Below are 20,182 nucleotides of genomic sequence, written 5' to 3'. Positions count from 1 at the left end.
TTAGAAATGAGTACATCAGAGGGGCAGCTTGGGTGGAGCATGTTGGAGACAACGCTAGAGAAGCAAGGTTGAGATGGTTTGGACACATGCAGAGGAGGGATGGTGGGTGTAGTTGAAGAAGGATGTTGAAGACGGAGCTGCCAAGCAGGAGGAAAAGAGGAAGACCACAGGGGAGGTTTGGGAATGCAGTGAAGAAGGACATGCGGAGTGTTGATGTGACAGAGGAGGACGCTAGGACAGAATAGTGGTAGATGGAGGCAGGTGAGCCACTGTGGCGAACCCTAAAGAGAGCAGCCAAAAGAAGAAGAAGAGTCTGATGGTTGATTGTTCCTCCAGTTTGGTCCAGACTGGATTATTTCAGTCTGGACAGATTATTTCAGACAATTGATTGCACTGTAGCCAGTTCAAAATCTGCCATTGAGGCCTTTTCATTAGCACAGATTTTTTCAGAATTTGCAGTAAAATCTCTTGTGAATTATATGACTTGTCAAGCTTTTATTTAATACCTACATATTGTCTAACACTATATCCAGGCATTAGAAATAGTGTGTATAACTCTTTGACACTGACTTTAATCACTTAAGACTTTTCTTTAGTTTCATGAGCAGTTTTATCCTCCTCAGTGTATCACTGTGAATTTATACTTATCTAAGGCTAAATAATGCGGGCTGTGAAAGCTACTGTTTTAATTATAGCTATAAATTCATAGGGTCTAAAAGATAGGCTCTCCCAAGTGTACCTAACAGCGGTCCTTTGTGTTCCTACTGCACTCTGACTGCTTTCCTTTGCAAACTGTAAACAAAGGATCTGTGCTTATAGTTCTTATGTACTTCTACCACTCAGTACAATTAAACACATTTAGTTTATTGTTTATTTAGTATTATTTATTTAGTATTATTTATTTATTTATTGTCATTGTCAAGAACAATGAAATTGCGTTTGGGGCTTCCATACAACCCAAAAAAAAAAGAAGAAAATAATAAATACCCCTTAAAACCCAAGTGTACATATTTAACCCAGTGTGACTCCAATGCAATAAGACAATCCTTAGCAATAATGTTCGTAGAAATTCAGACAAAGACCTGAGAAACATGACAAAATACAACAATGCAACCCATTCAATATTATTGTACTGTGAGATATGATATCAGATATGATAGTTATCTATTTAAGAAAGAGGGGGGGGGGGGGCAGGAGGGGGAAGAGAATAAAGATATGATGCACCAATGCAGACCAGTTCATTGCTATTAAGAAGTTGGATATGGTTATTGTCCGTGAGAGGGGGGCAGAGAGTTCAGGAGCCTCACAGCCTGTGGATACAGGCTGTTGGCCAGTCTGGATGTTCTGGCCTGTATAGACCTGTACCTTCTCCCTGAGGGCAGCAGATGGAAAAGGTGGCGCGCAGGGTGATGTTGGTCCCGCAGGATACTGTGCACCCTCCTCAGACAGCGAGTGGGGAAGATATTACTGATCTCTGGCAGACTTGTTCCAATAATTCTGCCAGCTTCTTTCACCACCCGCTGGAGTGCTTGCTGATCGGCCTTGGTGCAGCTGGGGAACCACACTAGAAATCCATACGTCAGAACGCTGCTGATGGCACAGTTGTAGAAGTTCAACATCAGAGATCTGGGAATGTGTGCGCTCCGCAGTCTCCTCAGGTAGTAGAGGCGCTGTTGGGCCTTCCGTACAACTGAGGTGATATGGTTGCCCCAGGACAGGTCCTCGGTCACAGTTACCCCCAAGAATTTAAAACTGCTCACCCTCTCCACCGCCTCATAGAATTCTCTGATTTCTTGTTGGATCCTCCCTTTGCCATCCCATTTTTTTTTTTAAATCCTGGAAACGCCCCTCCTGTCGCTTCTCTCCCTGCCTCAGGCTGTCCATGCACAGTTATGCAAGGGTGGGGAAGTCCCAAAGCAGAGCTGTGCCACCAAACTTAAATGACTGCAGATGGAATAACAATCCTCAGGCTAAATGCTAAAATGATGAATTTGGTAGATAATTTGTGCTAAACACCAGCTTCATTACTGAGAGCATTACATGCAAATTTTGGCTTTTGTCCAGTAAAGCCCAATAAAGCTGCTGCTGTCTTGGCCAAAGACTCATAGTACTGCCAATACACCAAGTGCTTTAGATGGTTTTATGATAAAAAAAAACTGTGGTGTAGAGGAGTTTGACACCTCTATAAATCATACGTTTGACTGATCTGAGACAATGCCGCAGGGCTCTTGGAGGTATAAATGAAGGCGTGTTCCCTGAGGGAGGAAAAAGCAGCTTCTAGATTTTGTGCTTAGATCTGTAAGGTTCGTAAAAGGTGACTTAATTTGAAAAATTACTTGAAAAAGGACTTAAAAGCTGCTTTGCAAGACACAAATGGCTCCTGTGTTAATCATTTTAATTTTTCAACTTAGTGGAGAAAGAAAAAGAAAATAAAGACTCAGGCTTCCTGTTCAGAATAGCTGACTGTATTTATATTTTGATGCCCTGCCTACAGCATAAAGCCCCTTTTCCTTGCACACATAGCTGGACTGGCCATCGGGCATACCGGGCATTTGCCCGGTGGGCCGCTGGCGATTTTTTGTTTTTATGGGCCGATGGATATTTTTTTTTTATTTTTTTTTATTTATTTTTTTTAGGAAGGGTATATATAATGAAAGGTGTTGGATTGGCCAATTGGTCATGATCGACTCTGGGCTGGACCAATTACAGCCGAGGAGGCTGGATGCACTCTCCCCCTTGTTTAGCAATCACGTGATTTTCGCGCATTGCATGCCGGGAACTCGTGGCAAAACAATCCAAGTACCGCATCAAATGCAAGCATTTGCAGCACCGCAAAACGTTCATTCTCCGGTTCCAATACCTTCTTTTTTTTTCTTTGCCGCACAAAAAATGAATGTACAAAACAAAAGGAGAACAATGCCGGTCCGTACAAAGACAGACTCGACGAAAAGACAAAGAAAAGATACGAGGAAAAATCAAAGGAGTGAAAGGGTCAGACCCTTACGAGCACACAGAGTGGACAAAAGACGTCAGTGTGCTGCCAACTTTCACCACGCTCAGATTTATAATTACACGGTTCTTGGAGTGAATGCATACACTCATGAAGTTTAGTAACTTCAGGTCACTGCAACAAGCCCAGGTACAGTTTACCGACGGATGGGTGCAGGACCTTGAAATGCACCGTGTAGGACGAAAGACTATTGTACGTACCATAAGTTTACCAGTCTCACAAATCGTCTTCATAAATACACATTCATTAACAGTTTATTAATAGGACCTTTGAGCTCAACGGTAATTAATTAGTAGTGGAAATAATTTCTGGTAGTGTAACAGTGTTTGTGGTATTATTCCACTTGCCACAAATATCAGTGTAATGGGGAAACAGCGCCCCCCCGCTCTCAGTGTGGCTGGTTAGGTGAGGCTGGCTGCAGTAATCGCTGCCAGTCTGCCGTAGCCATACGAGAGGTGAGTTGTATTGTTCCGCACACAATATAGCTAAGTAGTACAGACACATAAAACATGTTTGATTAGCTGACGAGCACCGAGTGTAATAAGTGCTTAGTGGACACATGTCCAACACCAGTTTTATGTACTTTTCATTTGTTTATTACAGTTTTTTACAGACGCTAGGACACATTTCTCAATACTTAGGTCACGTTTGCAAAACTCCTCACACAGTGAGCACAACAGAAGTCTATGTGGGCTAAACTGAGGACCAGTTATCATTGTTTTGGCACAAAGTGCATTCAATGACTACATCTCTCAAATTACATGAATCATCTTCTCACTCAGACACAACAACTGCCAAAAACCTTTGTACGGACAGGACATTTTGCATGTGCTTACATACTGTTTTCAAAACTGTTAAACTCATGGTCAAAACAATAACACAATGCAAAACTTGAAAAGACAGCAAAATCCAACGGCAATATTTTACTGAAACATATTTTAAATCTAACAATGCAGTTTAACCAGCCACAGCTGATTCTCATTGTGGATGAACATCTACACAGTTGTTACTCCTTCAATTTTTCAACTCCTTCAATTCTGGCATGCCAGAAGATTCTTTCCTAGGTGTGTTGCCCAAGATGACATAAGATGTGATGTGGATGAGAACCTGTGGCCAAATGGAGAAGACCGAGTAGATTAGCATTACTATTGTATGTGTATCAGTGGATGGTGTGTATACGAATTCTTGTATTTTGGGATTACTTAGTGCAAAAAAATAAAAATACATAAACATAAATACATGATGTCTGATTCATTCCAGTAACATATATTGAAATTATAAACAGAGATGTGTCCTTGTTTTACACAGGAAAACACTGTGTAATGCTACATGTTGTTAGTGTTTTTTAGGTCATTGTTTTGTGGGTGACAAAGTGTGTTTGTCGGCTGTCAACCTTTGCTAGTGTTCTGGAGGAATGTTTTTATTTGAGACCTGAATGAAGTGTTTTGGTAGTTGTAGTGCATTTTGAATGTGGAATGAACTGCTTTGCCAAGCTGAGGGTCAGTTAGGAGAATTGTGTGAAGAGTTTTGCAAAAGTGACCTAAGTATTGAGAAATGTGTCCTAGCGTCTGTAAAAAACTGTAATGTGTGAAACTGTATGCTAAAGCGGAATGCTAATGAGATGTTCTGCCGTAGTGTGCTGTGCGGAGTGGTGTGTGGCGAGCCTGTGCACTGATAATACACCGTTGTTTCCATTCAGGTACATAATTTGTTGTTGCTGTTATTTTATTGTATATTAGAAATTGTAATATTGCTGCAGTAATCGCTGCCAGTCTGCCGTAGCCATACGAGAGTGTGCTGTGCGGAGTGGTGTATGGCGAGCTTGTGCACTGATAATACACCGTTGTTTCCATTCAGGAAATAAAGTGGCAACGATCGATCAGAGACTCCTTGTCTTTTTAAAAACACTACACAACGCAGAGTCGAGGAGTCTGTTTGGGCCGAACTGTTGCAGCGGGATGAAGCAGAAACCGGTTACAGTAGCATTACAGAAATGTAGCAGTGACAATAATATTGTATGTTGTAATCGCAATGGACAATAAGTGATACAAAACAACTGTTTTATCCTGTGAATAAAAGTATATGTTTTTGTCAATGTACCATGGTAATAACAGAAGCGAAACACAATATTGTGTCAGGACAATTTACTATTTATGCACAATAAATAAAGGAGCATAGCGCGACAATTTCTGTTCAGCGCCAGACTTGCTTGTAACCTATATCACCAATTATGTTAAGAAAAATGACGTATTAACTACTAAAAAACTCTGACCTTTGTGGGAATGCTTGGAGCAGACTAACATGTGAGCTGGAGTGTTCTGAGACGTTATATTTGGTATATCCAGACCATCCGTCGGCTCTTACTTCGGAAACATGGCTTAAAAAATTTCTCTTCAACGACGTAATCCGATAAAAAAAAAACGATCTCTTTACCCGTCGGCTTCCCGTGGCTGTCATGCGACCGGCTATTGAAGTTAATAATACAACAGCTTCTTGCCATTTTTTGGGTTTCTTTTTATCGCTGTGTAACTGAGTTCAATTGAAAGCCTGCGTGCGCTAGTACCTCTTGCCACAAGTTCCCAGAATCCTTTGCGGTTTTATCCCTGAATGACGTCACATTTTCAATCTTTATCCTGGTGGGCCGGTCTCTAGTCAAAATGCCCGGGCCGATTTTTTGTCCCAGTCCAGCCTTGCTTGCACAGACTGCATGGGATGCATTGGATAAACTATCACATTACAGTTCAGATGTTACAGTTTTCAGTGTTTGATTCCATAAAAAAATCAGTAAATATCCTTAAATATCTCCCACCTTCCTTTGTCTCCTTAGCTCACTGGTTTTCTGTCTGCACTTTGCTCTTACAGGAATATTTTGTGGTCAAAGGACTTTTCTTCCTTGTAAGTTTCATGAGATGATGCAGCTCTCATTGACAGTTTCCTGCCAGTAAGTGCACCATCAAGATATCCTGCTGATCTCTGTACTTTTGCTAGAAGTCGTCTCCACATACCATTAGTCTTCTTGTAAAAGCAGCAGGTAGAAAGCAGAGTTTTCGCCCCAAGATTCACCTAAAAATCATGTTGTTAATCCTGTGACACTTTGTATAATATTACAGGCTATAAAGGGAATATTCTCCATGCAGCTTCACTTATTTCAAGAATTTCAGATTTTTTCTTTTAATGTATGATAGCAGAGATGAAAAAAAGCCAATTTTTCTGTATTTTTACTGTTTTCAGACATAATCCACCAGCTTGTACCACATGACTGGTGATGTCAGCCAAGGCAGAGTCAAGGCTGCGAACCTGTAGACAAAATGGTGTTTGTGCGTCCGTCCAGCAGAGTGAGCATGTGTGGGCTCCAGGCTAAAGTGGGGAAGTGAAGGGGGAGAAACGGGGGGAGAGAAAAAACAGGCAGTTAAACAAATGAAAATAAATCAGCGCATTTATTATTTTTATAGCCCAGCGTGTATTTTTTTTCTCTCTCTCTCTCTCTCTCCTCAGCATATGTATTTATAAAGTTCAGCAGCCATATGAGAAATTAGCCTCTGTATTCACCGGGGTCCTCCCACCCCTCTGTCTTCTTCTCTAATCCGCCCACATGTATCGTCTGAGGAAAAAAATAGTGCAGAAGGTGACGCTCCTCCAAAGGAACAGAGAGAGGCACAAGAGAGGGAAAGGCAAAGAGAGCGAGGTGTCTACAGGCTGCATCTCCACTGAAACATTTGGATGGGGGAGACAGAGGAAGAGCTGAATGGTAGCTACACCCTGCGCCTGGAAGCGTAGAGACACTGTAACAAAGGCTGGCAATTATTTTTGTTTTTGGCAATAACAAAGGTGGGAGAGGGGCTCTGAAATCGAGGGGAAATAGCCAAAAGACAGATTTTTGTTTTTCAGGGGGACTTCTGCTTCATTTCATCCGAAAGACTCATCCCGTGCCATCATCAGCATGACCATAAGCTCTAAGTAACATTCGGCAATAACGCTATCAAAACAAGATTTCCAGCAACAGTCGCGCGCAATCCTATTTCTGATTTATTATAATCGCGTGGAGGAAAAAACCCTCCACAAAAAACAGAAAAAAACCCCCAAACAAACCCCAAAAACAGATCAGCTGAATGCCTGCGAGAAACTGGATACTCTGTGAAATCGTAAGAAAGAGCAATCTAACAAAGAAAACTACATTTTGATTGATCTTTTTAAAGCTTGATGTGCGTGTTTCTGCGCGCACTCGAATCGAACCAGAACCAAAAGCAAGTGAGTATTAACCGTGTCTGTGTATCTGTCTGTATTTTTATGGTGGTTTTATGCGTTTTATCCGCCTAATATCAAGCGGGTTTTTATTGGCCTGGATTAAAAAAAGGCGAAAATACAGCCTCTAACCTGCATTCAACAAGTATCGTGTCTTTCCCACAATATCTGCAAAATATTTCTGTATCCTGTTTCATGTTTTAAAATCAGTACGTGGAGAAATCAGGATATGTTCTGTTCTTTTAATTATTATCTTTTCCTTCTAGCTGCTATAAGAGAAATTCAGTCTGATTTAGTGTTGCCCACTGATATGACGCCTCAGAATTGTTCCATTTTATAATCCCTAACATCCTTCATTGCACAAATGGTGGGTGTTTCCCCATCTACACCACTAGATCAGAGCAGTTTCACGCTTCTGAGAGGAATGTGTGTGTGTGCATCTATGTGTATGTGTGTGTGTGTGTATGCATTCCTATCTGCATCATTTTGTCTGTCTGCATGAGTAAATAACTCCATGTGTGTGCTGCTTTTGCGCATTTACAGGCATGCATTTGTCCTACCTGCATGTGCTTTCAGTGTGTGCGTGTTTGTGTGTTTGCTTGTGCATCGTGGCAGCACTGGGTAAGTGTCAAGGCCTGAAATGGAGGTTTGATAAAGGCACTATAGGAGTAGGGTGAGAGGGCTGACACACAAACACACAGAGGAGAAGATGCTGTGAGGACGATATGAAGGGTGGGGGTTACTGGAGTGGAACTACTGGAAGGTTATAGCGTCTCATCTGGGAAGTCTAGCAGGGCAGTTAAATGTCTAGACACGGTCATCTTCTTCTTCTTCCCCCTACAACCCACCACGCCACCACTTCACCTATACTCTGACAATCTGCTTCTGCCACGTTCCGCTGCATTACACACAAAGTCTCTGGTTTCATAATGCCTCTTCTGCCGTCACTTATCCAGCACATGCATTCCTTTTCCTGCCAACTGGCTCCAACGTGCTCTCCCCCTAATGGGAACTCTACATCTTTTCCTCCATTTGCACTCTCTTCTTCTGCCCCCAGCATCCTGCATTATAAATCTACAGCTGGTGCTATTTTTAGATTAAGGGTAACCCAGAAAACACCCCCTTCGATTTTAGCACAAGAAAAAAGGGAAAAAAAGGGGGGAAAAACTCCAGAGACGGTGGCATGCTGTCGGTTGATGTGATTGGCAGAGTAGTGATGGGGCTTGAAAAGGAGGGCGCTGCTGTTTAAGCAATGGGGGGGTAATCTATTTTGAGGCAGTGATTGAATTACTGATCTGTCGTGTCCTGGGTTTTGTGTGTGTGTGTCCCTGCCTCTGACCCTGTCTCTTCTCCGAGACTCTGATGGTTTCTCTCGCTTCCCGTCTTCCGTTATGAAGTTTCCTCCCGTCTTTCATCTGATTTACCACCTGATTGAGCCTAGCCGGTCTTTTACGCCCTCTTACTTTCCACCACTTGACCTTGAGGTTCACCTCAAGATCAAATTTCATGTCATTTCTTCTCATGCCATCTTGTTTTTATAGCTCTGCTTTAAAACTTCTCGCCCTACTCCCCACCTGCTTAGACTCCCATCTGTGACTTAACCTTGCCCTGCTTTTATGTCTAATCGCTGGATAGTTCACAGGTCAGAAATTAGTCCAGTAATACCTCTTCCCTCGTCCCATTTGTCTGTCTGGCCTCATGTACCACATCGCTGCACTGCTGGATCATAATGGTCCTAATCATGCAGGAAGGGCAGTGTCATTAATTAGGAGGAGACAGGTTTAAATTGCCTAAAAGAGAGACGGGAGGTTTGGGGGATGAAGCTATCTGCTTCTGATGCAAATGCTCCAAGAAAGTTTGAATACTGAAGGATGTTCGCTCAGATTTATCCATGTCCAAAGATAGAGTTCATTCCCGACATGACACACTATCCTGTGCCTTTACCCCCCCCCCCCCCCCCCCCTGTGCTCAGTGCTGTTTCAGAATTGTTATGACCTCTCCTTGAAGCACCTCCTCCTCCATCACTCCTCCTTCACCCTACATGCTGTATCACCCAGATCTATCCAAATAGAAAAAAAAAAGTCAGCCCTCATCGTCCTGTAGGCAGAAAAGATTTTAGTCATGGACACTGACTGAGCTTCGGAGCTCTATTACAGGCTTCATTGCAGCCAGTCTATTCCTGAAAATGACTTTATGTATTAATCCCCCCCCCCCCCCCCATCCATCCCCCCCACATCATTAAAACAAACGTTCCCAGGGATATGTTTCCTTTCCTGAAAAGAAAGGGAGCAGCTGCTGCTGCATGCTTCTGGCTGGGGTGATTGACCAATATGCACAAGGCTCAAGACCCCCCTTGGGGGTGCTGGTGCTGCGGTATTTGTGGATTGGTCAGCCCCCGGGAGATCTACACACTGGTGTTGCTGAGTGGAGGAGATGCCTCCGGTTGATTGGCCATTTCCTTTATGCCTCCTTAATTGATTGGCTCTTTAATTCATGTTCTGGGAATTGGCCACTAGTGAGCTTTGTCATTGTTATTATTATTTTTGATGTGTGGTGCCCGCTTACATCATATTTTTCATTAGATTAAGCTGTCTGAGAGCTGCTCAGAGCCCCGTTTTCTTTGCATACACACCCTTTTTTCTTTTCCTTTTTTTGTTGTTGTTGCTTCCTTTGCATCCATTCATGTAATTCCTGCTATTCATATCTATTCATACTCTACCCAACCCCGTGCCACTATCCAGACACAAACACCCACACACATCTTCTGTTCTCCTGGCAGAAAGAGAGTCAGAGCATGAGGTGCAGTGACAGTGGAAAAGGGGGAGGTGGGGGGAGGACAGAGCGTGGTGTGACACCGCACTAAAAGGGGAGGTGACCGCAGTGCTTTTTTACCATGCTGCAGTGCTTCGGTTTCTCCTGCTGGGGTCTCCTCAGCACTGGGGAGTGCGCGAGAGGGGAGAGAGCGAGGGGGGACGAGGAAGGGAGGGAGGGAGGCGATATGGATGGAACAGCGTGAAGCCTTGTGGTTACATCCTTTGATGAGGTAGCTGGTGGGAAAAAAATGGCTGCACACCAGAAACACATACGTAATTTGCGCTGTCTCTCCTCTCTCCCTCGCACACACACGCGCGCATACATAAACATACATTACACACTTGCCTGTAAAGCCTTCCTCTCCCCCCACCCGAGCGGCACATTTGCCATTCAGCTCAGCTGTGTGTCTGTTTTACATCCATACACTGGTTTTCCTTCCTCTGCTCGCCCTCTTTTAATCACTCTGCTGTTTTCATGCGTTTTGCTGGTACTGCAGGACATCTCCCTCCCTCTCCTTCTACACACATGCCTTCACGTACATTCAGGTGCTATCCTGAACCACTGCAAGGTCTTCCTCTCTGTGCTTCTCCTCCTCCTCCCCCACCTGTTTTTGGCTCCTCTCTTTCATTGCCCCACCACTCTTCACTTTGTCCTATACCTTCCCTACCCCTACTTTTTTCCCTCTTCTCCTTCTCCAGCACATCTAAGTGTCTCTCATCTCTTCCCATCTCCCTCTCTGCGATTGGTAATGGTTCTTTTATTTTTTTTGTTGCTTTTTCTGCCAACTGCTCGTTCTGTTCCGCATAGTCAGCACTCCTCCAAATTCCTCTCTTTCCTCCTCCTCTCTCTCTCTCTCTCTCTCTCTAGCATCCCCACCCCCCCACCCCAGTGCTGCTGCTGGTACCTCACAGTCAATGCATCCCATAATCTCGTGCTCCCTCCCCCTCTTGCTGCAGTGTTTCTGCTAATATATATTAGCGTCAGTGCAGTCTTTGTGCACGAGCATCGCGCGTGCGCTCCTCCTCTCTGAGACCCGTTCTCCATATCTATCTGCAGACGTGATCTCCTGCCCTAAAAGGTTTAGAAAATTAAGTTGCTTTTCGGCTCCAAAATGTGTGTGTGTGTTTTTTCTCAGTCTTTTCATTGTAGCCAGGTGAGCATGTGTGTGTGTGAGTGTGAGTGTACCCCTCCCCTCACTCCCTCCCTCATTCCCCTCTCCTTCTCGCTTTCTTCCCCCTCTGTATGTGTGCAGTGGTGAGGCAGTAGTAGCAGGGTGGCGCAGGACATGGTGGCCAAGGCAGGAAAAGCTGCAGGAGAAAGAAAGTAGTGATGCTGGAGGGGAGGAGAGAGGAGGCGAGGGGATTGTTCCTTCACTTTGCTCCCTCAGCACTCTCCCCCTCCTCCTACTTGCTTCTCCTTCAATTTTTATCCTCTTTCTCGAACCTTTCTCTCTTCTTTCTCTCCATCATTGTTTTTAATAACCGCTGCTTTTTTACTTTCTTCATTTTGCACCTTCTGTAGCCTTACTTCCCCACTTTTAGCAACCCCCCTTCCGTGTGTTTTTGTGCTGCTGCTGTCAGTGCTGAAGGTGCTGATGCTGACTCTTAAAGAGAAGTGCTTACCTCCCCTGTATTAAGATGAACTGAAATGCAAAGCACTCACCTCACCTCTAAACTCTTTACAGGCAATCTTGTCACAATGATGGCAACATTAGCTCAAGTTCAAACTTAAAGGCTTTAACAATTCCCCAAAAGAGTGTAAGAGAGAGCCCAGCTGAGCCCTTTCCCACTTAACCTACACGTTCTGGTACATGAAAGAATGGTTAATGAGAATCAATAGTCCCACCATGTTTAAGTGTGAGGGAACAAAAAGGCATTTAACTGCAGTGACAGGCTTGCGGCTGTCCACGTATAAAATATTCAGAAGTTCAACTATATCCCATGACTGCCTGTGAAGAACACGTCAGGGCACGATGTGTCAAAGTTAAAATGGCAACAACGCAAAAAGTTATTTAAAGGATGGAAGTTTCACAGGGAGTTCACAGAAGCTGCTTCTTAAAAGTTCCTGAGCAGAGAGAGTGAAAGAGTGCCGCTGTCCGTGGTGCTGAAAAATAATCCACCCCACAACACAAGTGTTCTCTGCTGGGAAGCCCCACCGGACAAAGCTGACTGTGGATTAAGATCTTTTTACACTCTCCCTCTCTGACCTCATCACTCCAAACATTCTGTTTGTTGCAGATATTTCTTCAGGCTCTATTTAAAGCATCAAACTAAAAGTACTTTGGCACGATAATGCAGTGCAACTAACAAATTCACAGTTTTTTCTTTCTTTTCTGTCAAGTAAGCAGTTTGAATGCTCCTGCACCCAAAAACAAACCAAAAAACAGCAGAAAAACAAAACTGCAAAGAAGTAAGACTGCCACAGAAAAAAAAAACAAAACTTAAGGCATCTAACACTTTGATTTGTTTTCTGATCTGTGAACTTAGGATGTATTACTTTAAGTTTTTGTCTCCTGTGCACAGTTAGTGCTTAATCCATGCAGTAGCCTTGATTTTGCTGGATCTTACCTGAGTGTTGCCAAGACACAGGAAACTTTTCCATGGACAACCAAAAAGTTGCTCCTTCAGACAAGAAGAACAGGATTAAACTCTAGCAAAGCGAAAGACACATAGTAAGTGGCATCCCGTGTGAAAGATAGCAAAAAGTAAGAGGGGGAAGGAGAAGGAAAGGATGGAGCCGAAGGAAAGGAAGCTTACTTTGGAAAAGGAGAAAAAGAGAGGAAGAGGTGAGCGAAGTCAAAGACGAGAGAAATGGAAGAGAAGAGAGAATTAGACTGTAGGACTGCAGTGAGTAAATGAAAACAGGGAGGGGGGTAGTAGAAAGAACTGGAGAGAAAGACAGAGACGGACAGGTACACTTGAGAAGAAGAAGTGAAGCCCCGATCCCCTTCCTCCAATGAAATGTGATTCCTTTATGCGGAATGTGAGCGCAAGTGAGGAAGACAAAGTGAGGGAGAGAGTCGAACTAGGCAGAGGGTGGGGGGGAGGGAGGGCTACTAAGAGCTTGCAGGAAAGGAGGGGGAGGAGGAGAGTGGTGCATTTCCTTGACTATAAAAAAAAGGTTCACAACATGGATGTGGTGCAGGTACGGCCTTTGCGGCTGCCATCACGTGGCTTTTCTGAAACATCGCGAGCCCCTCTGGATGGCAGAGCAGCCTGTGGGTGAACAATCCGACCTCACCTGGAGTAGAAACAGAGGGAGAGCGCGAGCAAATAACTCTGGCTTTTTACTGCAGCAGAATTCATTCACTTTTATAGAGCACTCTCCTTTGCAATTCCTCCTCCTCCTCCTGCCCCCTTACACACTCTCCTCTACCCCCTTCTTCCATTACTAGAGGAGAGACAATATTACAGTAGCTGTTCGCTGTAAATGCCCCCAGTGAGAGTGCTGCATTCACTTTGTCTCTTTTTTCCACCCCTCTCTCCAAAAATCACCCTTTCTCCCTGCTTTGTCCCCCATCATAAGGTCATTGTCTGAGCCTCGTTCTCCTGATTGTTCTGTCCTTTTTGCCCCTTTGGTGGATTTAAAAAAATGAAAGAAAGAAAAATCGGATTTATGTCCTTTTCCTCTCACCTTTACTTCACTCCCCTCCTCTTATCTATCCCTGCATGCCATCTCACACACACACACACACACACACACACACACACACACACACACACACACACACACACACACACACACACAGAGTACATGGGAGAGAGAACAGCAGAGAGAGCATCGGCATAACTGTGCGTTGCATGGATCTCAGTGCGGTCGGAGGGGGCTGCAGCAGTGTGTGTAGCACACGCATAGGCTGATTGAGGAGATCTAACATTAGTACGGACACCACACTCTCGGGAGGCAATTAACACACACTCACACACACACACACACCACCGTGTCAGAGCAGCATTCGTGAGGAAAGGCGGGGGGATAATAAGAAAGATCCCCAGTTCTCCTCTATGTTCACACATGACTCTTTGGTAAAGGAACAGGATTTCTGCATTTGTGCAGGAGGGGTGAAGCTGAGTTGAGTGGCTCAGTTAGAACACTGACTTGAGCATCAACCAGATCAGTATAGAGACCCTAAAGCTACATAGCACAGTAACTCCAGACTGGGATCTGGGATCTTCTCATCACACTGGTGTCAACAGTCAGCCCATATGGTTGCTGACTCATGAATGTGCTCTAAGCCACCTGTTTATTGCTCTGGCATGTTTGTGTGCTCCGGTATGCTGTGCTTAAAAAAAACAAAACAACTTTGCTACCCATCAATTCCATCCCTGCTCTCCTTGTTCCCTCTGCACCTGCACAAGGTCGTCTTCCTCCCTTCCACTGGCTGATTATCAAGTGGATGATTGCACATACAGCTGGCATTAGCGTGTGATTTTTAATGTGTATTGCAATGTTGATAATCCACATCTATTTCTCCCTTCTGCTGAAATTTTCTGCCCTTTTTTCTCTCCCGCAGACTCCTCAGACTCCTCCCTCCTCCTCCTCCCTTCGGTTTCTCTCATCCTCTCCCTCCCCCCGGTCCTCTATGCTCAGTTCGGTGTGTGTATCCTCTTTTAAAGGGCGCAAGGGTGGGAACAAGTCGTCCAACAAAGCATGTTACAGCGCAGACATGACTTGTCCGTCGGAAAGCGAGAAAATCGTGATAAACTGCGGGGGGGTGCGGCATGAGACCTACCGGAGCACCCTAAAAACGTTGCCCGGTACCCGCTTGTCGTGGCTCACTGAGCCGGACGCGTTCAGCAACTTCGACTACGACCCCAAATTAGACGAGTTCTTCTTCGACCGCCACCCGTCGGTGTTTTCCTTCATCCTCAACTATTACCGCACCGGGAAGTTGCACTGTCCCAACGATGTGTGCGGTCCCCTGTTCGAAGAGGAGCTGGCCTTCTGGGGCATCGATGAGACGGACGTGGAGGCTTGTTGCTGGATGAATTACCGGCAGCATCGGGATGCGGAGGAGGCGCTGGATAGCTTCGAGACTCCAGAACCGGACGCGCCAGACGACGACCCGGCGCTGGGTGGTGCGGATGGGGACTTGAAAAGACTGTGCATGCAAGAGGACGCGAGGAAAGCGGGCTGGTGGAAAACCTGGCAACCCAGAATATGGGCACTCTTTGAAGACCCCTATTCCTCCAAATATGCCCGGGTGAGTTACCCACGTCTCTTTCAGAGGGACCAACTTATTTCTGCATAGGCTACTGTTGCATATTCTGACTAATGACATCTCAGAGTACTGCCTGAGTCATGATAAGTTTTAAAAAAACTTTTTTTTGTCATCCAGTTAACATTACCTGCAAAAGCAGAAAAATCAAGCCCTCGTAATTAAGTGAAGAGTTATGACTGCTGGCGTGTTATTTCCAACAGTATAGCTCGAGTTAAATGTTGGTGTATGTAGACTTACTGCTATTGAATAATTAATGCTGATAGCGCAAGACAAAAAATGGGAAACTATATGTCAGCTGTGTTGGTAAATGGGTATTAGACGAAGTAACAGTGAAGACTGTCAATCACATTTCCACATTTGTCTCGGTATCATGATTTCCATCGTCACATTCTCCTGCTCCAGCAGGTTTAACGCGTATCTGCCTCCGGACGCAGCATCCGCTGCGCCTCCTGCATCCAAACGCCTTCATTAGGTGATGCTTGTCCGTTTGTGATGCACGTCGCTGTGCCGTTTTTCATGTTGGTCGTATTTATTCTGGCACGACGCCGAAAGCAAGCTTTTACGACGTCGAAACGTCAGTGTTGTACTGCATGTCTTTTCACACATTTGCCCTTGGTAGTGCTTCACTCTGCTGATTTTTTTTCTTGTTCCAGTTGAAAGCTACATGCCTTTTACGCACGGTCCTTGTTCCTGTTACGCATAACTTACTCCTGAGCTGGGATAGCCTTTATTGTTTTCATGTGAATAGTTAATGATTTACTTGCTAAAAGCAGCTGTTTAATGGCATTTGATCACACAGGTGTAAGAGTAACAAGTGCCCCCGACTGTGGTTTGATCTGTGGGTTTGTGAAAACAGTTACATTTGGCTTCGGGTCTCCCCCCTCTCACTTAAAGGCATATCCAGCTGTTTGATCACAGCTGCTTTGATTTTGTGTATCGAGAGTTATATTCTGATCATCCTCATCTTGCTCCCTGCTTTTGCTGCTAGTGATATTTTCAGTTTTGAAGGTGTGAAGGCGAGAAACCACTGGTGCTGTGGAATGTATGAATACTGTAGGTCCACATTCTAAACCAGACAGTCGGCAGACACCTGCAGTGGCCAGGCATTCATGCCATCATGCTGAAAATAGCTGAGTGGGGAAAATGTAATCATAAATCACTGCACACTCAGCAATACATACTACATCTACAGTTATCCACAGATGAGACTATACCTTCACTCCCCCTGTTTTCAAAACTCACACATACATTTGCACCTCTTCTGGCGCCAGGTATAGATCTGCATACCTGACTTCAGTTCCCTCCAGAGGAAGAGAAAAGTGGCAGTTGGTGACTGACACATAGTCTGGGTTTAGGCCACCTGATCTGCCTCTCTGGACTTGGGATCAGGCAGGAAGTGCTTCTCTAAGAATTGCTCTCAGATTGATTTCTCGCTACTCCAACCCCGTCTACCTCCACTCCATCCCATAGAAACAACTCACCTGGGTAGTTATGTATACAGGAGGGAGACATAGTTTGGATTTACATGCAAATTTGGTCCAAGCAAAAGGAGGCGTCATTTTTGCTGTTGCCATACCTCGGATGCAAGCTACTGTAGCTCCTGTCTAGTTGCTCGAGTGCTGTGTGTTATGCTCTGTATTATGCAATATACAGTTAAACACTACATCTACAGGCAAAGACCACATGAATCATACAAAAACATTCATTCAGCATAATGGCTGCAGTTAGTGGTGTTGGCGATACTACATGGGTGTTAAGGTGCGATTAGTTGGATTCGTTTCAGTGCCTGCAAAACATTGGCTGTATTTGTGGGCGAACGTAGCCCCAGTTTGCTGTGTAGGTCTGATATGCCAGTGCCATACGTCAAACAGCGATGTGACCCAGATCATTCCTTTTTCTATTCCAGCCTTGCTCTTTCTAAAAGTGTCCTGTTCGGTGTGGCAGAACCTTTTTAATCCTGAGGGATCCGAATTACATGTGAAGAGACAGAGATGAAGAAGGGCTGAGAAACAGGGGAAAATAAAGAAAAGAAAATGAGATGCTGATGTGGAAATACAACGAGGCAGATGAGAGAGAGAGACGTAGGGAAGAAGTGGGAGATGAGAGGAAATAAAGAGAGACAGGAGGAGAGACATTACTCTAATGATTTAAAGGGGGTTTGTTTGCATGGCTGTGATGTAACGCGCCAGCAATCAATGTTTTGATCGGAGCGTTCGACACGCACGCGGGGGCTTTTTCTCAATTTCACCTTCATTGCAGGTGATCGTGTGAGGCTAGCTCGTGGATTTACCGTAGTATCACACACACACACTCATGTACAAACACACACATGCTGGTTTTCTCGGTGCTGGCTTTTCTGCTGCAGTAGACGCGGGAGGAAGGAGGGGGAGCACTGGAGAAAAAGAAAAGAGGTGGAGGGGGTGGGAGTGAGAGAGAAATGGAGAAGAGGTGAGATAGTGGAGAGACATCGAGGGAAGAGGGACTGAAGGGGAGCCTGAGAGGGGTACTGACTGGCAGGAGGGGGTGCACTGAAGAAAGAGAGGTGAAAGAGGGGTACTGAGACAAGCAAGGAGGGGGTGACAATCACAGAAAGAAAGACGTTGCACGATGGGGGTGGGGACCCTTGTCTTAGCGTCTTCGATTATCTGTGAAGGCTCGAGCCATCCAATTTTCCTACCCTGACCCTCTTGCCTGCCTATTGATTGATATTTTATTGATCATCCTCTCTCGTTGCCTGTTTGTAATGCAATTCCCTCTTTCTCAATCGGCTCTTAAACTCCGGGTAAGCTCGGGCTCATTCTGCGCCACTGAACACAAACGGTTAACCCATTGACAATTTTTATGGACATATATGTTTCTCTTTGATGAGGTGTTATACAATACAATTTGCATCTGATTTCATTATTGATCCAGGCCTGGGTGACATAGATTTTCCAGCGGAGCTAAGACAGATTTTTGATCTTGGTCTGTTTATTCCCTTTGTTGTTGATGTTTTCCTCAACTTAGTGTTTTAAACTCAAGTCTGCTTGAACAGCAGCGATCGCAAAAAAATAAGATATAATCTACTAATACATAGTAATGTTTTGTCAGTGCCATTAATTGTCACTCGACAGATTGAATACATGCTAATGATGAAGACAATAACAGCTGATTCATAATTATTAGTTACCTTAAAAAATGTATGGTGTAATAACAAATTAAACAGACACTTAAAAAACACGGGACTGATGTTAAAGCCTGGATTAGGGGAGTTAATCTGTATGAATGTGACACCCAGATCAATAACACCACTTAAACATAGATCTCTATAAGAATGTTGAACTAATTATTCTTTGTACTGTTTCAAATATTTTGCTGTGTTTAAAATAATCTACTTTTCAACCTGCTATTAACTGATGGATTACCTGTTATAATCCTGTCATACAGCGCCACTGTCCCACTGGTTTTGCTGTATTTCAGTTACTTCCAGTTTCAAACCAAAAGGGCCCAGTTGCCTTTGTCAGCAGTCTTCTGACAAAACACCATTTGCCGCTCAGCATGTACAAGACGCCCCTTTGGCCCCACCAAATCTGACTTTGTGTGCCTGTATTTGAGTCTTTTTTTGGAAAGGGGGGGGGAGAGATTGTCCAGAGCCTACCTCTCCCTGAAGGTCATGTTTTGTGGTTCATTGTTTGCAGTTCTTTTCCACCGTGTTCAGTGCTGGAGCGCACAATGCTGTCATAAACACAAATTTGACCTGCCACTATGCCACAGCCTGAGAACAGGTTGTCTCCGGGTAGAAAATGACAGGACTGGACAGAAAATAGACAGAAAGGATGTACTGACAGGCATTTATGTAACCTAAGTTTATGTTGGAGACAATACATCTGAGTTAAGACTCGTCACTAAAAAGCTACGTATGCAAAGACAAAAAAAAAAAAGTGTTTTAGTTGTCTAATTTGGCTCATAGACAGCAGTAGTAAAAAGGTCTTTGATAAAGTATTACATCAATTTTCAATAAAGCATGTCGCCCTCTTTTGATTTTAACTGGCAGAGGATTTATACTATATACTGGGTCACTTCTAATTTAGCAGTCTTGTGAGATTTTTTGCACCAGTTCTGTTTGCCCCAGAGCTACACAGCTCCAAATACAGAAACTCCCAATTCTGGTAGGATCTCAATGGAAACTGTGGTGAAGGTGACTGTCTATTGTCTGCAAATTCCTACGGCAAATAACAGCCAGTTCCCTGCCACAATCGGAAAAACCAGCCGATCCAAGCAGAGCAAGAATAGCCAACGGCTTTTAGTGACAATAAAATGATTATTTTTTAAACCGCATTGAACTCATAAATAACTAAACATAGCAGAAATTAGGCAAATCTGTTTATGTTTCTGGTGCTGAAGAAAAAAAAATATCGGCCCATTTACTGGATTTCTAAATCACCGCATGTCATATCGGTCTTCAAAATCCTGTGTTGGTGGCGGGCCCAGCCTGCAGCTGAAATCCTTTATTAAGCAACAATGAGAAAATTATTTCAAAACTCTTTCAAAACTGGAGCAGTGGGTCTCCTCTGTTCCCAAGTGCTTGCAGAGTGTTGTTAAAAGAAGAAGTGATGTAACACAGCGATAAACATCCCCCTCTCCCAACTTTTTAAGAGTTCTTGCACCATCAAAGTTTAAATGAGCGTTTATTTTCATTAAACCATTTTTTCTCAGAATACTAGAGAAATACTGTGTCTTATTTATTCTGTTTCCATTTAGATAACATGTTTAAATACTTCTCAAATCATTGCATTTTTATTTAATGTGCAGCTTTTTTGGATCCAGAGTTCAGGTTCTACCTTCAGCAGTGGGAGTGATTCCCAATTACTTCCATTCAAACGCAATCCTGCTAAAAAGGCCTATTTTCCCACTTC

At 44.1% G+C, this 20,182-nt stretch overlaps 1 protein-coding gene across 4 annotated transcripts in view; it reads left to right on the top strand.

Annotated features, from left to right (window-relative positions):
- Positions 1–6,562: 6,562 nt before the first annotated feature.
- The window catches only part of LOC146702985 (voltage-gated potassium channel KCNC1-like), a 54,137-nt gene continuing 40,517 nt past the window's right edge, over positions 6,563–20,182 (top strand). For all 4 annotated transcript variants that reach the window (XM_085466075.1, XM_085466074.1, XM_085466072.1 and 1 more), the window contains exons 1-2: positions 6,563–7,258; positions 14,580–15,269. In XM_085466075.1, the coding sequence (XP_085322201.1) occupies positions 7,211–7,258; positions 14,580–15,269 (738 nt within the window). In that variant the 5' untranslated portion in view covers positions 6,563–7,210. The remainder of the gene's footprint in view (positions 7,259–14,579; positions 15,270–20,182) is intronic.

Source organism: Copadichromis virginalis, linkage group LG8, assembly GCF_057382275.1.
Source record: "Copadichromis virginalis isolate Kocher_CV1m ecotype Utaka linkage group LG8, C_Virginalis_male_GT1.1, whole genome shotgun sequence".
Taxonomy (NCBI): domain Eukaryota; kingdom Metazoa; phylum Chordata; class Actinopteri; order Cichliformes; family Cichlidae; genus Copadichromis; species Copadichromis virginalis.
Note: the sequence above shows the minus strand (reverse complement) of the source record. Positions and strands in the feature narration are given on the sequence as shown.